Raw genomic sequence first — 17,633 nt, forward strand, 5'->3', positions numbered from 1 at the left:
ACACTGGGCTAAGGCTTTCGTATGAATTATGTCACCGAAATCCAACATGTTCTGTAAGGGACTATTATTACCCCCTCTCTAGGGATGAGGAAACTCCAGTTTAGACGAGCTGAAGAACTTGCTCAAAATCATACTATCACATTAACTGGCAAAACCAGACTTAGAACTTTCCTGAAGCTCCTAATATCCTGTTTTTCCAATGAGGAAAAGGACCTAGAGTGGTTAAGTGACCTTACTCAAGGTTAGTTACATAACGGATTAGGATAAAACTCAGTCTCCTTGTTAGGAACATGCTTACTCCCCTTTCCCCTCCATCAAACCAAAATTCAGCTTGAATCTGCAGGCTCTACATTTATTTGAACTTTGTCCAATAAAATAACTTTGCTTCCTCCCTATGCTTTAAAATGGTTTTTGAGGAATCAAAAAGATACTTGAAGAAGTTAAACTTATTCCCTCTTTCTCCAAGTACTTTTTCCTAGTAATAATTTCATAACTGTTCCATTAATCATTCTTTCACCGTTTGTCATTGTTATACTGAAATATGCAAAAGGTCCAGAGAACCACTTTAGTTCAGAGGATTTAGGACACAAGGAATTGCTTAAATCGATTCCTATTGTTCGTATTCTTTTCTCTGCTTTTCTCTGAACCTTGCAACATTAAGCATGGCCTTGCACATGGAAAAAACAGAAAATAGGGAAAGCTAAGAAGTATGTAAAGAATGAGAAGGAAAATTCCATTGTATTCCTTCGCCTTGGACAAAAGTATTTAAGAGTTGGTTGCGTTGGGGTTTTTGATTGGTTAGTTAATTGGTTTAAGGTGAGCTAGAAAGTCCCCTCCATCTTTCCACTGCTTATGTGAAACCTATGTGGGAAGAGGTGAAGGTTTGGAGCTTGAAAGACAGATGTTTATTAGACAAGACTGGATGTACAGAGGTGTCCATGGATTGTCATTTAAGCAGGCTGATCTAAGAGTTATTAATGAACACTATGCCTTATCAACATATTCACATTTTATGGCTTAGACCAGGAAATGAAAATAACTGAAATATTACTGTAATGTAACAGTGCCATTTATTATATGCTTACTACCACCAGGCACTTGTGAAATACATTATCTGATCCTCACACCAACCTTATAAGTTAGAAACAATTTTTAATTTCCATTCTAGAAATGAGTAATAATAAGAATAAAAGATGCTGGATAACTTATCTATGAAAATATATCTGTTAAGCCTAGGAGCTGGGTTTGAGCTAGGTTTAATTTTTAAAAATGGGAAATCCTGCCTTTCATGGGATGTCAACTCCCTACTACAGTGGATGCTGATTATCATGAGGTGGTGGCTGTTGATGCTTTTGTAATAACATATTTTAGTTTGAGAAATTATTAACATGAATTGACAGTGAATACTTTAGTGAAAAATCAGAGAAATTCAGTTTACAATTTATTATCAGTGACAGTTCAGGAGATGCATATACAGAACGGGAATTAAGGGCTCATTTTTAAAAATCTTAATCTCATTAAACCCTAGTTTATCTCCAACATATGGAGTGCCATACAGATCATATAATATTTAAGTTAGCAATAGTATTATTTGAATGTCTATTTAAATAGAAACTGAAAAATAATATTTAGGATTATGAATCCTAAAATAATAGTCTAAGGGAACAGAGCCAACACTTGTCAAACACTACTGTTACATATGGGATGTGTATATACATTATTTCATTTACTACTCAACATGACTTCTTGAAGTTTCTTATCCATTTTACATATGTGAGCACATCTTAGAGAATAATTTGCTTAAAATTCAAGCAGGTAGTAAGAGACTGGATACACGCAGACCTCAGGCTTGCCTGCCTGCAAATTCTGCTCTCTTGTGAACCCACCATGTTTGATTTAGACGGGAGTCTATGGTCAGCATAGGCTTGGGATGAACCTCTTCATATGACTCCCCTTAAAAATTCTGAACTACTGAGTTCATTGCTTTGAAACATTTTGACTATTGAGAAGAAAGTTTAGTAGAAGTGAAAACCTTTTAAAGTCCAAGCTTAGTGTCAGAAATGGTGTGAAAATATTGTGGCTTGGTGAGATCAACAAACGAATCCAAATTTCAGTCCAGCGAACCAGAGCTAGGAAGCACTGAGGAAAGGCACCATTCACTCTTCCCAGTGTGGGAAAACTGGCAGGCAACTTCTGTCTGAAAAGAGTCTATCAAGAGAAGTCCTCTCAATCAAGACTTTTAAATTTTTGACAATAATAATTTAAAAATAACGATACTATTTTTCTTCACCATCCCCACAGAACCTCACTTTCAAATTGATCTCAGGTAAACAGAACAACACTAGTTGAGGATAACTATTTTAGGCAGCCTGGAGGAGTGACTGTGAGGGTAACAACTAGAAGTTTAATTTAGTTGTAAGTGAAACCACAGAGCTAAATGAGAAAGCGAACGGGGATCTTAAAGATGATTCAGGTATACAAGCAGAAAGAGCCAGGGGTCTCACTGCGAAGCCCCAAATGGGAAGGAGAACAGAAAGGGAAAAAAGGAATGGATGGAGGAAGGGATTCAGGATTGGCAGGAAAGGGGGATGTGGAGTTATTCTCGAATGGGGGCAGTTTCCATTTGGAATGAGGAGACGTTCTAGAGGTGGAGGGTGGAGATAGTTGTGAATTCACTGAAGTGAATATGTTAATGCCACTGAACCGTACACTTGAAAATGGTTAAAATTGTGAGTTTTATGCTAAGTCTATTTCACTACAATTTTTAAAAATAGACAAAAGATCTGAGTGGTCGTTTCTCCAAAGAAAGGATTAAGAATTGACAAGGACAATGTCTGATTGGCCCTAGGTTTTTGTTTAATAAAATCTGATAGTATAAAATGGTCTTTCTGCATTAAAAACTATTTATGGTTGCCATGTTTCCCTTTAAACATTCTGTTTTCATAAGGCATGGAACTGAGTGCAAAGGTGGATTTTTTCTCAATGAACCATGTCTGCAGCAACATATCTTTATGTCTTTTCTCAACAAATGTATGCTAAGAACCCACCTCGGTGGCTCACACCTATAATTCCAGCACTTTGGGAGGCTGAGGAGGGTGAATCACCTGAGGTCAAGAGTTTGAGACCAGCCTGGCCAACATGGTGAAGATATGTCCCTGTCTCTACTAAAAACACAAAAAATAGCATGTGTGGTGGCACCTGTAATCCCAGTTACTTGGGAGGCTGAGGCAGCAGAATTGCTTGAACCTGGGAGCCAGATGTTGCAGTGAGCTGAGATTGTGCCATTGCACTCTAGCCTGGGGAACAGAGCAAGACACCATCTAAAAAGAAAAAAAACTCACCTTGAGCCATGAGCCATGCAGAGTTCAGAATTGTGGGAATACAGGAATGAAAAACAAAGTTCCTGCTCTCATGAGTCTTATATGGTGAGAGGGACAGGAAATACACAAATGTGTAAATAATTACAGTTAAAGTCCTTATCATATGAAAAGGGTCATCTCAGAAAGTAAATGCTGATGCTGAAAGAATGGGCGTCACCACTGATCTTTGATGGGGGATGGTGAATAATAAAGAAATGAAAGAGAATGTGGGCGCTCTCCTTCTTGAAACATTTTCCTCCTTTGGTTTCCATTTTGCCATCAATTGGCTATTTGGCACTTCCTGAGGGCTTACTGGGGAGGACAGATGGTGACCTGGCTTAACTGCTCACCTCACTGCAGAGGTGCCAGTGTGATACAAGCCAAGTGAGGAAACTAAAGCTCAAAAATGCACAAATCTGATTGATGGCACAGACATCCTGAAATCCCCCCTCCAGGACTCCTTGATTTTTCCTTTGAACCCAGATTTTACACACAATGGAGTGGTTTTTGTTAACCTCCCTCCCTCCCTCTCTCTCTCTCTCTCTCTGTCTTTCTCTGTCTCTCTCTCTCTCCCCCCCACCTCCCTCTCTGTCCCTATTTCTCTCTCTCTGTCTCTCTGATACACACACACACACACACACACACACACACACACACAGGCAAAGAACTAAAAAGAAAAAAAAAACTAGTTTTTCTGGAAAATTTGTTCTATATCAGCATCATCCCACCTATTTGAGAAATGTGCAAGATGATGGCAATACACAAAGACCCACGTCCGCGTCCGGCGCATTACATTAATCTTACTGTTCCTTTTACTGCATTTTAGCATTTGGTTGCTTTTCTCCCTTTGATGCCTTAAAAGCCAGTTCTTAGCAGGCTGAATTACACATTCTACTCCACTGTTAAAACGGGTACTGTGGCCAAAATGTGCCCAGGATTCTAAGTCTAACATAATGGTAGTGGATACAAAAGCAGGGCATTGAGCAGAATTGGACATTTTATGTTAAATCCAACAAGATCTTGTTTCTGTGATTTTTCTTGACCTGAATCTTCAATTTATTACCAGGAACAAAACCTCATTTTGAAAAACCCATATCATATATGAATGTTTTTGAAATTTCTTTTCTATTACTGCATAAATAATTTTTTTGGAATTACCTTGTTGCTTTAATTTTTTTAACTTTCATGTTTATTAAATTTTTAATTTGTTTTTCACTCACGAGCTGCCAGTTCGTGTCCTTTAAAATATTCAAGATATACTTACATCAAAAATAACCATGAGCAAAAATAGACACATTTGGAAAATATTTTCTATGTATACAACAAGGTAGGTCTTAATGTTCTGTTACATATTATGTTAATTAATATTATGTAACACTTTTTCTGTAAATGACATATATTACATATTATGTTACATAACATTAAGACCTACCTTGGGAATACAGCAGTGAATACAGTGCTGATTTTTAAAGGTATAAAAAATGTTTTCTTGGATTCCACTTTATGTCTAGAGGTGATCTTCAATGAAGCAGCCTATTTAATCTCAGATAGCCTCACTTCCTACACATCTTACTGTAAATATTTTAAATACTTTCAAATATTTTTGTAAATATGTGGCCCACATATTATGTATTTTTTCTTGATACGGTAGAGGAATTTATCCTTCTCCAATACACAGAATGTCCTTAATTTTAAACATATTTGTTCAAAGTTTCCTTTATCATTTGGTTTGGAACTCGATTTTCCTTTTTCATTTGATTTGGAACTCAGTTTTCCTAGAGAGACAGCCATGGATTTGGTGGTTAGATCTCCAGCCTGGCCTACAATCATTTTATTTAGCTTGTGGCGTTGCTTATAAATAACACTGTGCTGAAGCATGGCCCAGGTCAAATACCACCCATATCTACAACGTTGTTATATCTTTGGGATTCAGGAAAGGTATCACAAGTATGTGCCTAACCCAAACCTCCAGACGGTCTGCAACAGAAAATAGAAAATTCCCTCACCCCCTCCACCTGCTGGAGCTTTGGAGGAGCCATAATCCCTGGCGAATTCCACGACTAGAATGTCATCTGGGGAAGGCTTGGGGAGTAGGAATGAGAAGTATGTTGTAGAATCACGAATGTTGGGTAAGGAATAGGAAGATAAAATCTGGGACCTGCTTCTGGGTAACCACCAGATCCATTCATGCCAACTTCTCTCCATTTCCCTCAATGCCATGGTTTCATCTGCCTACTACTTTTTTTTTTTTTTTTTTTTTGAGACAGGGGTCTCACTCTGTTGCCAGGCTGGAGTGCAGTGGTGCAATCTTGGCTCACTGCAACCTTCACCTCCCAGGTTCAAGCGATTCTCCTGCCTCAGCCTCCTAATCAGCTGGAATTAAAGGCATGGGCCATGCCTGGTTTTGTTTTGCTTTTTTTGCTTTTTTTTTTTTTGCAGTTTTAGTAGAGATGGGACCTCACTTTTTGTTCCTGGCTATCATGCAGCCCTTCCAATCTAGGGTTTTGTTTTAATTTCACCATTTCTGGCACCTGCGGAGCAAATACAGTCTCATAACTTCCCTCCTTCTGAATAAATATACAGTGCTCTTGAATATGTCTTTATTCAAAACACTTCTAGAGTACCAGAGGAAAGGACTAGGAAAGAAAAGTCTCATTCTTATGCCTCTTTACCTTCCTCCTCATTTACATCCTATAGGAGAAGACAAGTGTTCACTCTTGGATGACATATGGGTTGTTGGATGGTCTAAGGACTAGATTCCCATCTCAGCATGAGAGCCACAGAAGTGATCCTCAGCATTCCCCCAGGGGAGCTGGGATTGAAGGAGACCGTGTCTGGAGTCAGGGAGGGGACTACAATCAAAACCTTACTGCAATTCTCATAAGAATCTAGATATTTCCACACGTGACGTGGACTCATGCAAAGAGCAGAACCTTATTCAAAGTTGAGCATTTCCATTTATGAATTCTTTCCAGATATTCTAAGTTGTCAATGTGAACCCTGGTCAGTAATCTTCAGTGAGGACAGTGCTATTGCTTTTCATGTAAAACCTCAATTATTAATATTTTTAAATGACAGTTTTTCTTAGCATATCTAAAAATATTTTGTTCAAATATAATCACGTGGAAAATTTTAACAGAAATGAGTCATCTACAAAAGGTATCCTTGGAAGTAGGGAAATTAGAGCTTTGAATATAAACTTTCTACTCACAGCAGAGGACAAAACAATAATCCTGACGAAACTCCTCTTGAAGGTGCTATGAAATATTATGGACATTCTAACCATGATATGCTTGCTCTTCTGCCGCATAAAGCTGATTGTTATATTTGAGAATTTTTACCCAGAACCGCAGTACATGCCTTTCCTGTGCAAATAAAACTGCATATTGAAAATAAGCCAAATATTGTATGACATTGCCCTCTTCCGAAGAATAGTCCCCCCAAAATAATGAATCAGACTATTTTTAACTGTCTTTACATATGCCACTAATTATCTCTGAACTTTTTATATAATTAATTTTTTTTTTTTTTTGGAAAGGGAGTCTCACTCTGTCACCCAGGCTGGAGTGCAGTGGCGCAGTCTCGGCTCACTGCAACCTCTGCCTCCCAGGTTTAAGTGATTCTCTGCCTCAACCTCCAGAGAAGCTGGTATTATGGGTATGCACCACCACACCCAGCTAATTTTTATACTTTTAGTAGAGACGGGGTTTCACCATGTTGACCAGGCTGGTCTCAAACTCCTGACCTCAAGTGATCTGCCTGCCTCAACCTCCCAAAGTGCTGGGATTACAGGCATAAGCCACCACACCCGGCCTATATTTAAAATGTTATAGTCATGAAATAGGCCGAAAAAAGTTATTGAAAATATACATTTACTAACATGTTTAATTATAATTGCTCTGATTACTTTTTTTACCTGATGCCATATATTCACCAAGAGACTCAAGACACTTGCTTTTGACTTCAGTAATTGATACTATGATTAAGTACTGAATTCTACTTGAGTCAAAAATGTACACATGTCCCTCTGCCTCTGCGCAGTTTGCTTCAACGGAAAGATCTCACAAGTGTAGCCTCTTGGGCAAGATCAGGGCCTTTCAGATGGTCATGGCTGCCATGGAGAAGAGGTGTGGGGCAGTGGGGAAAAGGTGGAGAGAATATTAAATTGTGGGGAGACTGAAGGAGACAGCAAAGCCAGCAGAGCATGGGAAGAAGGAACTTGTGGGACAGAATCAGAAGTAAGCAGCGGATGAAGAACACAGAGACTGGCAGGGTGAGCAACATGCGAGCCTCCTTAGCTCAGCCCCGTTTTAGGAAATGCCACTTAAATGTCTATTTTTAAATTAATAATAAATTTTGTTTAAAGAGGCAGTGAAATATTATTAATACCTTTAATTGCCTTCTGAGGAATCAGGGCCTTGTAAGTATGGCAAGGGGGTTCTAAGAAATCCACCAAGTATAGAAGGTGGATTTTCATCTGCCATATTTCCCTTCTCTGTGCATGATTCTGCCCCCAGCCTGGAATATTTTCCACTTTTTCTATATTGGGGAGTAGGAAGAATGGCAGAATGGGGAGGGATGTTTATTTCTCTTAGCTATTTCTGAGTCCTTAACCACTCTAAAAGGGAACACAGATGACCTCTTGTCCAAAGCGTTCTTTTTCTGCCCCATTCCTGTTTCTCCCATGAGTGGTCTGGTGATCTTCTGTTGATGCCAGCATTGTGGCACTGTGTCCTCAGTGACTTCAATTTATTCAGCCATCCATGCAACCAACAATTAAGAAATTCCCAGCCCTGTCTTAGACACTGGGGCTATAAAGATAAATGAGACATTCCCCCTGTCCTTAAAGAGCTTGGTTTTGCTGTCGACCCAGTTAGTGCACCAGCCCTTCAAGAAATACCCACTTGAGATTCCATGTTAGTGATATCAAGATGCATTGAAATTCCTTAGTAGTTTAGCAAGGCTGTACAAATATGTTTTTATCTACCCCATCCAAACTCAACATTACAAAGACAGCCCGAATGGCTAGTCACAGGAAGACTGAACCAAAACATCCATTATTTCTCTTTTCTAATTGCTTGACAATTTGCATACATAGAAACTCTTGGCATTTTTCACTGGAATGTTTTTCCTATCAATTAAGCAGAGCAGGAAGAGTTCTTAAGAAATTTAATACTGAGCTATCATTTTAAAAAATAACTCATCTGACATCCTTGAATCTTTGAAATGAGCACTTTTATGTAAGAAGTATAAATGTTTCTAGCAGTCATCGAGAAGCTCACAGTTTTCAAAGTTATTCATATGTACAGTTTCTGGAGATCAAACTCAAGGTAGAAAACTCAGAATGTATTAATACTTGGTACGTCTGAAACACTAAGGAAATCCTACATTGATTTGTCTTCTCTTGCACCCTCCTGCATGAGGACTGGTTAGTTCAACTGTTAAGTTCACGGTACTGATGAGTTCAAGTTCAGTGTTTCAGTCTCTGCAGAGACTATTTTGCTTTGAACCAAGTATGTTTCTCACACTGTTCAGCTCTTTTTTGAGAGCACACCATGGGTGAGGGGTATGGATGGCTCAGCCTAAATCCATCATCACATGGCAGAGATTAGACAACATGCATGATTCATAACTGATGACCCAGTCAAGGGAGGGTTGATATTTTCTTTTCAGGTAGTGGGCGCCTTGTTTGTCAAGTACCGTCTTTCTTTGGGTGAAAGCCAGATGTCTGAAAGTTGCAGGACTAACTCTCCTGCAGACCACTCTTACTGCTGCTGCCTGCCAGGATGTTGCCTGTAGCCTTGGCTGATCAGCTCAGGAAGCCACCCAGACTTAGTGGATATTACCTTCAAGAAAGTAAAGCTGTTGAGGACACAAACCAGCAACTCTTAGCTGAATTTAGCCCAAAGAGCTATATGATTACACAGCGTTTTCTATAATTTGAATTAATTGCTGAATTTCCAGCTTCTTTTGGAAAATGGAAAGGACGAGCAATATTGGGCCCGTGTTTCCACAGGTAGCACTTGGCTGGGGCTGAGTAGCTGCTGCCACACCCCTGACCTGGACTATTCACTTATGTACCTTTCCTGCCTGGCCCCAGGAGGCTTAGTAGTAGACAGAACCTAATCTGGTCCACTTTTTAATAAGCTTGACAACCACTGCAGTGTGAGCCAGTGGCAGGCACTTCACTGAGGACACTGTAATTATTAAATAGCTGTTCATAACATATTTGATAGAGGCCAGGTGCGGTGGCTTATGCCTGTAATCCCAACACTTGGGAGGCCAAGGCAGGCGGATCGCAAGGTCAAGAGATCAAGACCATCCTGGCCAACATGGTGAAACCTCATCCCTACTAAAAATACAAAAATTAGATGGGTGTGGTGGTGTGCACCTGCAGTCCCAGCTACTCGGGAGGCGGAGGCAGGAGAATCACTTTAACCTAGAGACGGAGGTTGCAGTGAGCTGAGATCGCACCATTGCACTCCAGCCTGGACAACAAGAGTGAAATTCTACCTAAAAAAAAAAAAATTGATAAAGAAATAATCCATTTGATGTTTTTGAAGCTATTCATGCTTTGTCTTCAACAAATAAATATGAAACCAACCAGGTACTGCAATCACATGGGGTAACTTGAGAATGTATATTGAACAGAACCATCAGATTTTTAAATCCAACCACCTAGGGGAGATGGTTTAATTCACTTAATATGATTTCTTTTTCTTATTGATATACAGACTCTATTGTAGCCAGCTGATATTTTTGCATCATAGATACTCTTGTTCCAACCAGAGGGACCACTAAAGATTTATAAAAGTACTTGTGATTTGAGATCAAGTGTATCTTTGTCTTAAAAATAGAATCACAGATTTTATGGGCATCAGCTATTCTCATTTTGGTCTGTTCTCCTTTTAGTAGAAAAGAAATTGAAAATAATGCTTGCAGTTCAGAATTTCGATTTACCATACTAGATAGGCTAGATTTACCATTCTAGATAGGCTAGAATCTTCTTTAATAATTTCACTTCCTTCTTCTGTCATGGCACTCTGTTATATAAAACACTACTTACTTGATGGAATAGTCTCCCAGGGAGACAAATAGAAATATAGCTTGTTGATATCTTTGATTTCTTTCCTATCATCATAGTTTGCCAACACTTCTCAGCAGCTGAGGCAGTGGCACTATGGTTGGGTAAGGTGTTCTGTTGCTGTAAGCAGACACATTTGCAGCATCCACATGGAGGAGGCCTGTGGCAGGATGTGGTTGACCGCCCAGGCAAGGATGTCCTGAATGAGAGACCCAGCAGCCTCACAAGTCCCCCAGCAATTTCCACCCATCTAGCCCTCCAGACAGTCCCACTGTTTCCCTCTAAAGCTCCAACCTGCATTTGCGCTAGGTTCCACCCCAGGGCCTTGCCTTTCCTTGATTCTCAAGCTCACAGGGGTTCTTCTAAGCACCCTTCTAAGCAGGCACCATGTGGCACAGACATGCTCTTTGGAACCTCTGCTTCCCGTAGCCCTGTCTCAGACTGTCCCCATGCCCTGGAGGGGATACCTTCACCAATGAGCAGAGTGACCTCGCTAAGCTCATGCTGGTTTGTGCTAGCACTTTGTACATTGTGCAAGCCAATTAAAATTATGCATGTTGGCTTTTCCATGTCTGCGAAATATGATCACAACACTGACCTAGGTCATAAGACTCTAGCTTGTAAATTCTCAGAGCCTCCTGAAAATTGAGGGAATATCTCTTAAAATTCAAACAAAGAAAAGGGTGCTTCAGAGAGGAGACTGCCAGGAGACCCAACGTGGTGGCTGTTTCTCTGACTTATGCATGCGCTGGCAGACCCTATGAGTTTACCACTTCCCTTTCAAGACAGCATGGGGTCCTGTGCCTTGGAGGTCGAATAGGGAATTTGGGGGTACCAGCCTCAGCTTTGACCAAATGCAGGGCAGGAAAGAAGCGATAAACAGTTGGTCTGTTGAGCTCACTTTGGTGAATTGTATTTTCATTAACATTTTTAAAAATGGACAAGTTCAAAATTAAGGTTGATCTACATCAGATGTGTAACCCATGTGCCAGGGCCGCATATAATCCTGTTACTTGAAGAAGGTATGTTTTGTACACATAATGAAATATTCAGGCACCCTGTGAAGGTTTTCATCCTCCTGATCACAAAAACCAAAGACGGAAAAAGCATATGTATTATATAATATACATATATATGTAATATATTTAATATATATTATACAGTATGTATATATATATATATATATATAATTGGCATGGGATAAAATCTCTTAAAAGAGGTAACAGGAAAGCACACAAAAGGTATCTATTCATCTTGTTTTAAATTATGTTTGTTTAGTGCTAAATCAACATATAATCTGAATAAAGAAATGCCGTGTTAAAAACTAGTAGGCCAAGGCGGGCGGATCACAAGGTCAAGAGATCAAGACCATCCTGGCCCACATGGTGAAACCCCATCTCTACTAAAAATACAAAAAAAATTAGCCGAGCATGGTTGTGCATGCCTGTAGTCCCAGCTACTTGGGAGGCTGAGGCAGGAGAATCACTTGAAACCAGAAAACGGAAGTTGCAGTGAGCCGGGATCCTGCCACTGCACTCCAGCCTGGTGATAGAGCAAGATTCTGTCTCAAAAAAACAAACAAGCGAACAAAAAACTAGACAAAAGTTTCCTCTTTCCCTCGAAGTAGCTTCTCCTCTCCCTCCCACCAGTCCCCACAAGCATACGCACTTAGCTCTCCATTTTCCTCTTGTCCTGTGGGTGGTCTTCGGGCTGGATCTTTCCCAGACCCCCATGGGGCTCTCCTGTGCCTCCAAACTACAGAAGTGCAATCAGATGGGTGCTAGTGATACAAGAGGCCCTCAGCTGATAACTGTTCTTGATCTGTTCTGTCTATATGTTCAAGGTATATTTCACCCCAGAGTACAGAAAATACAGACTATATCAGCAAGCTGTATTTCTCAGGAAAAAAAATTTAATAATCAAAAGGTATTTCCAAGAAAAATGCTGCCACCCAAAAACGGAACCTATGAGGAAAAACACCCAAAGTTTTCTCACCTTCTAAGATTAAATCTGTTGAACCTCTTGAAGTTCACAGATGCTAGGAGTGTGATCCATTTTTTATACCACATGATGGTGTAAGACAAAGACCAGGGGATGGCCAGAGTTTTCTGGCCTAATGCCAGGCAGCAGTCACAGCTGAGAGTTCAGTAGTATCAGAGCTCACTTTTATTAATGTCTTTATCCATATAATAGTTCTTGGTTAGACTGGGGCAGAGGGGAAAAACAGTCTGGGCGAGACTAGTTTATGCTTTCAGTTACCGGCAAGACTGATTTACAGTCCAATTAAATTTCAGTGGTCATTTATGTCTCTGCATCAAATACAAGTTCAAAGCCTTGCTGTAAGTAATTTCCATAACCCACGTTTGCCCATTCTAATTTGCCAGTGCTGTGCTTTTCATAGACTACTTCTTTTCCAGATAGTTAGGAATTTCATTCTTTATAGCATTTTAATTTCAGCAAATAAACAAGAATGTAATGCATTCTAAAATAGATATTATTATATATCAATTTAAGAAACTGGCTGGGCACAGTGGCTCATGCCTATAATCCAGCACTTTAGGAGTCTGAGGTGGGAGGATTGCTTGAGTCTAGGATTTTGAGACCAGATAGGGCAACAAAGCAAGACGCCATCTCTACACAAATAAAAATGAAAATTAGGCTGGCATCGTGGTGAGTGGTTATAGTCCCAGCTACTCAGGAGGCTGAAGTGAGAGGATCGCTTGAGGCCAGGAGTTCAAGGCTGCAGTGGGCTATGATTACACCACTGCATTCCCAAACTGAGCAGCAAAGAGAGACTCTGTCTCAAAAATAAATAAATAAATAAGAAAAAGAAATAAACTGCAAATATTTTTCCAGAGATATTTCAGAAAGATTTTTTTCTGAAGTAAAAGAAAAAGAAAAATCAGACATGATGTGATGTCCTGGGGTGCATTCTTATTTGGAAAACTTACAGATAGGCTTGAAGCTAAGGTATGAAATTGAAATTTTTCTATTTAATAACCCGAGTATCTAAATCTAGAGAATGTGAATATCACCAATCTGCAGTGATAATATTCAAAGATAATAGTATTCAAATATTAGATGCTATATTTACACATAAAATCATAACTTATTAATTTTTTTCATGTCTATTAGTCTACAAGACAAGGAACGCTAACAAAAAATGACCATATCTGAAGTTTTAGGTTTCCATTTACTATAAATATTTAATGTAAATGATTTCTTTCTCTATTTTTATGAATTCTATACACATCTGTCTGTTTCCGTAAAATAAAGAATAGTCATATTTATTTCACAAGAGGAACTATTTGCATGTACTAAAATTATTGCATATAAAGTACAGAAACACTCAAAGGGAAAAAATATCCACGTGGAGAAATTCTTACATAACGGGACAATATATTATGCTTGGGAAAATAAGGCTTTTGTTGGGAATGGAATCCTAGTATGCAGAAGTATTAGCTGACTGTCATAAATAAATTTTACCACTTATTTCCTAAACAGACTCTTGTTTAATGAATAAACGCTTTGCCTATTATTTCACAAAATTTGGTCAAAGCATTGGAAAAGATTAAATTGTTTTGTTAGAGTGTGTTAAAAACTTGGCTTTTCACCTTGACATTTAATGGATTCGACCACACAGGCCAAATTCCCTCACTTTTGCAAAGGTATGGAGCTGGAAATGAACATAGAGATCAGACTCAAGGGACCACAGCTTGCATTTGATAGTTTACCTTTATCTGTGCTTTAGGTGCTTTTGGACATATTAAGAACTTTTTAACTGCTTTATTACACTGTTATCCCTTTTACTGTTTGATATGTGACATTTAAATATACCTCGAATTTGAAATTAGTTGTTGCTATGTGTTGGGAACAAAATTACTTTTGACGGGAATACATCTTTGAATTACAAATGCAAGTTAATAGATAAATAATATCTGATTTATTATAGATTTTGAAATATTTATATTTAAGCATTACAAATGACTTTCAGTACAAACAGATTCTCTGATTAGACATTCTGATCACCATAGCAAATATTAATTGGACAAAAATGTGAATGTATAATAAAGAGCTATAAAGCAAAAATGTTAAAAAGAAATTATGGTCTAAACATGCATGTCTCTATATATGCTGCCACAGTTTTCCAGAAAGTACTGTGCATTTGAATCATAATTCTTTATGACGGCCACATAGCAGAAGTGGTTAAGTGTAAAATTTTTCAGCATGATGGGTGGGTATTGTGCAAAATTATAATCGCATCAAAATAATGAGAAATTGAAGAAAATTCTGATTTTCAAATGTCTATTTTTGAAGAGTAAAACTTAAACTCATTATTTTTCCTTTCAGAAGGATGCCTAAATCATGCTTGTCTTTCTCTTTAACAGATAATTCTGAAATAATCAGCAGAAACGGAATGGAATGCCAAGAATCTGCATTGAGAATAACTAAACATTGTTACTGTACATACTATCCTGTTTCCTCCTCAATAGAATTGCCACAAACTGCATGCTAAATAAAGATTTAGTTCTTCTGGACAGACCACAACTCTAAGAAGCTAGTGCTGCTATCTCATATATGAGTATTAAATATGGTATGCTTAGTATATTCCAACCTAAGATAGTTAACTACCTGAGACCAGCTGTGATGTTTAAAGACATAAAGGATAAAGTTTACTTTTAAAGGGTTTCTAAACATAGTTTCTGTCCTAGGAATATTGTCTTATCTCCATAACTATAGCTGATGCAGAAAGTCCAGCCAGTTTACTCATTTCAATTCCGAATATTTCAAATTTAGCAATAAACAATTAGCATTAGTTAAAAAAGAAACATATTCCAAGGGCAGGTTTGATTCTAACTCCAATTACTGTCATGTTACTTACCCACTGGATCAAAGGGTATGTTTCACTTCTTGACCATATAAATGCTGCAGCAAAGACGAGAGGTGAAGTAAAATCGATACCTGTCCTGCAGGTCTAAAATTGGAATGGAAATTCAAGCACAAGTACTGGGGACACATCAAAGTGTGGTGTTTGGTTTGCCTGGAGATGCCGCGTTGAATCATGTGATTCTAGAATAACATTAAATAGATTGAAAAAGAAACTTTGCACGGTATGAGCTTCATACCCCACCAAACAAAGTCTTGAAGGTATTATTTTACAAGTATATTTTTAAAGTTGTTTTATCAGAGAGACTTTGTAGAAGTGCCTAGATTTTGCCAGACTTCATCCAGCTTGACAAGAATGAGAGGCCCATGCCAACAGTCTAATCTAAGAGATTAGTCTTTCAAACTCACCATCCGGTTGCCTGTTACAGAATAACTCTTCTTAACTAAAAACCTAGTCAAACAAGGAAGCTGTAGGTGAGGAGATCTGTATAATATTCTAATTTAAGTAAGTTTGAGTTTAGTCACTGCAAATTTGACTGTGACTTTAATCTAAATTACTATGTAAACAAAAAGTAGATAGTTTCACTTTTTAAAAAATCCATTACTGTTTTGCATTTCAAAAGTTGGATTAAAGGGTTGTAACTGACTACAGCATGGAAAAAAAATAGTTCTTTTAATTCTTTCACCTTAAAGCATATTTTATGTCTCAAAAGTATAAAAAACTTTAATACAAGTACATACATATTATATATACACATACATATATATACTATATATGGATGAAACATATTTTAATGTTGTTTACTTTTTTAAATACTTGGTTGATCTTCAAGGTAATAGCGATACAATTAAATTTTGTTCAGAAAGTTTGTTTTAAAGTTTATTTTAAGCACTATCGTACCAAATATTTCATATTTCACATTTTATATGTTGCACATAGCCTATACAGTACCTACATAGTTTTTAAATTATTGTTTAAAAAACAAAACAGCTGTTATAAATGAATATTATGTGTAATTGTTTCAGACATCCATTTTCTTTGTGAATATATTAGTGATTGAAGTATTTTGACTTTTGAGATTGAATGTAAAATATTTTAAATTTGGGATCATCGCCTGTTCTGAAAACTAGATGCACCAACCATATCATTATTTGTTTGAGGAAAAAAAAAAAAAGAAATCTGCATTTTAATTCATGTTGGTCAAAGTCCAATTACTATCTATTTATCTTATATCGTAGATCTGATAACCCTAATCTAAAAGAAAGTCACATCCTAAGTGTAATCTTACATAGTGCTTGTATCTTTGCATTTGTTTTAATTTGTGGAAAAGTATTGTATCTAACTTGTATTACTTTGGTAGTTTCATCTTTATGTGTTATTGATATTTGTAATTTTCTCAACTATAACAATGTAGTTATGCTACAACTTGCCTAAAACATTCAAACGCATTTTCTTTTTTCTGTTTTTTTTTCTTTGTTAATTCATTTAAACTCATTGAAAACATAGTATACATTACTAAAAGGTAAATTATGGGAATCACTGAAATATTTTTGTAGATTAATTGTTGTGACATTGTCTTTCTTTTGTTTCATGATTTTGATTTTTAAAATTATTAGCACACAACTATTTTCAGCCCTTTAATAATGGAGCATCAAAAACATCACCTGTATCCCCAAGCAAATAGAGAAGACTGTATTTTTTACTATGATATCCATTTTCCAGAATTGTGATTGTAATATGCAAAGAGTCATAAATATGCCATTTACAATAAGGAGGAGGCAAGGCAAATGCATAGATGTACAAATATATGTACAACAGATTTTGCTTTTTATTTATTTATAATGTAATTTTATAGAATAATTCTGGGATTTGAGAGGATCTAAAACTATTTTTCTGTATAAATATTATTTGCCAAAAGTTTGTTTATATTCAGAAGTCTGACTATGATGAATAAATCTTAAATGCTTTGTTTAATTACAAAAACAAAAATCATCAATATCCAAGACATGAAGATATCAATTCAACAAATACTGTAGTTAAGAGACTAACTCTCCACTTGTATGGGAACTACATTTCACTCTTGGTTTTCAGGATATAACAGCACTTCACCGAAAATATTCTTTCAGCCATACCACTGGTAACATTTCTACTAAACCTTTCTGTAACACTTAAAGAATTCCCTCATTCATTACCTTACAGTGTAAACAGGAGTCTAATTTGTATCAATACTATGTTTTGGTTGTAATACTCAGTTCACTCACCCAATGTACAACCAATGAAATAAAAGAAGCATTTAAAAGGA

General features: G+C 37.5%; 1 protein-coding gene across 8 annotated transcripts in view; it reads left to right on the plus strand.

Moving 5' to 3' along the window:
* MBNL2 (muscleblind like splicing regulator 2) overlaps positions 1–17,633 on the plus strand; it is a 172,524-nt gene extending 154,891 nt beyond the window's left edge. For all 8 annotated transcript variants that reach the window (XM_032277507.1, XM_032277506.1, XM_032277509.1 and 5 more), the window contains one exon: positions 14,832–17,633. In XM_032277507.1, the coding sequence (XP_032133398.1) occupies positions 14,832–14,846 (15 nt within the window). In that variant the 3' untranslated portion in view covers positions 14,847–17,633. The remainder of the gene's footprint in view (positions 1–14,831) is intronic.

The sequence above is a fragment of the Sapajus apella genome, unplaced genomic scaffold (assembly GCF_009761245.1).
Source record: "Sapajus apella isolate SASKATOON/1434 unplaced genomic scaffold, GSC_monkey_1.0 scaffold9, whole genome shotgun sequence".
NCBI classification, from domain to species: Eukaryota; Metazoa; Chordata; class Mammalia; order Primates; family Cebidae; genus Sapajus; species Sapajus apella.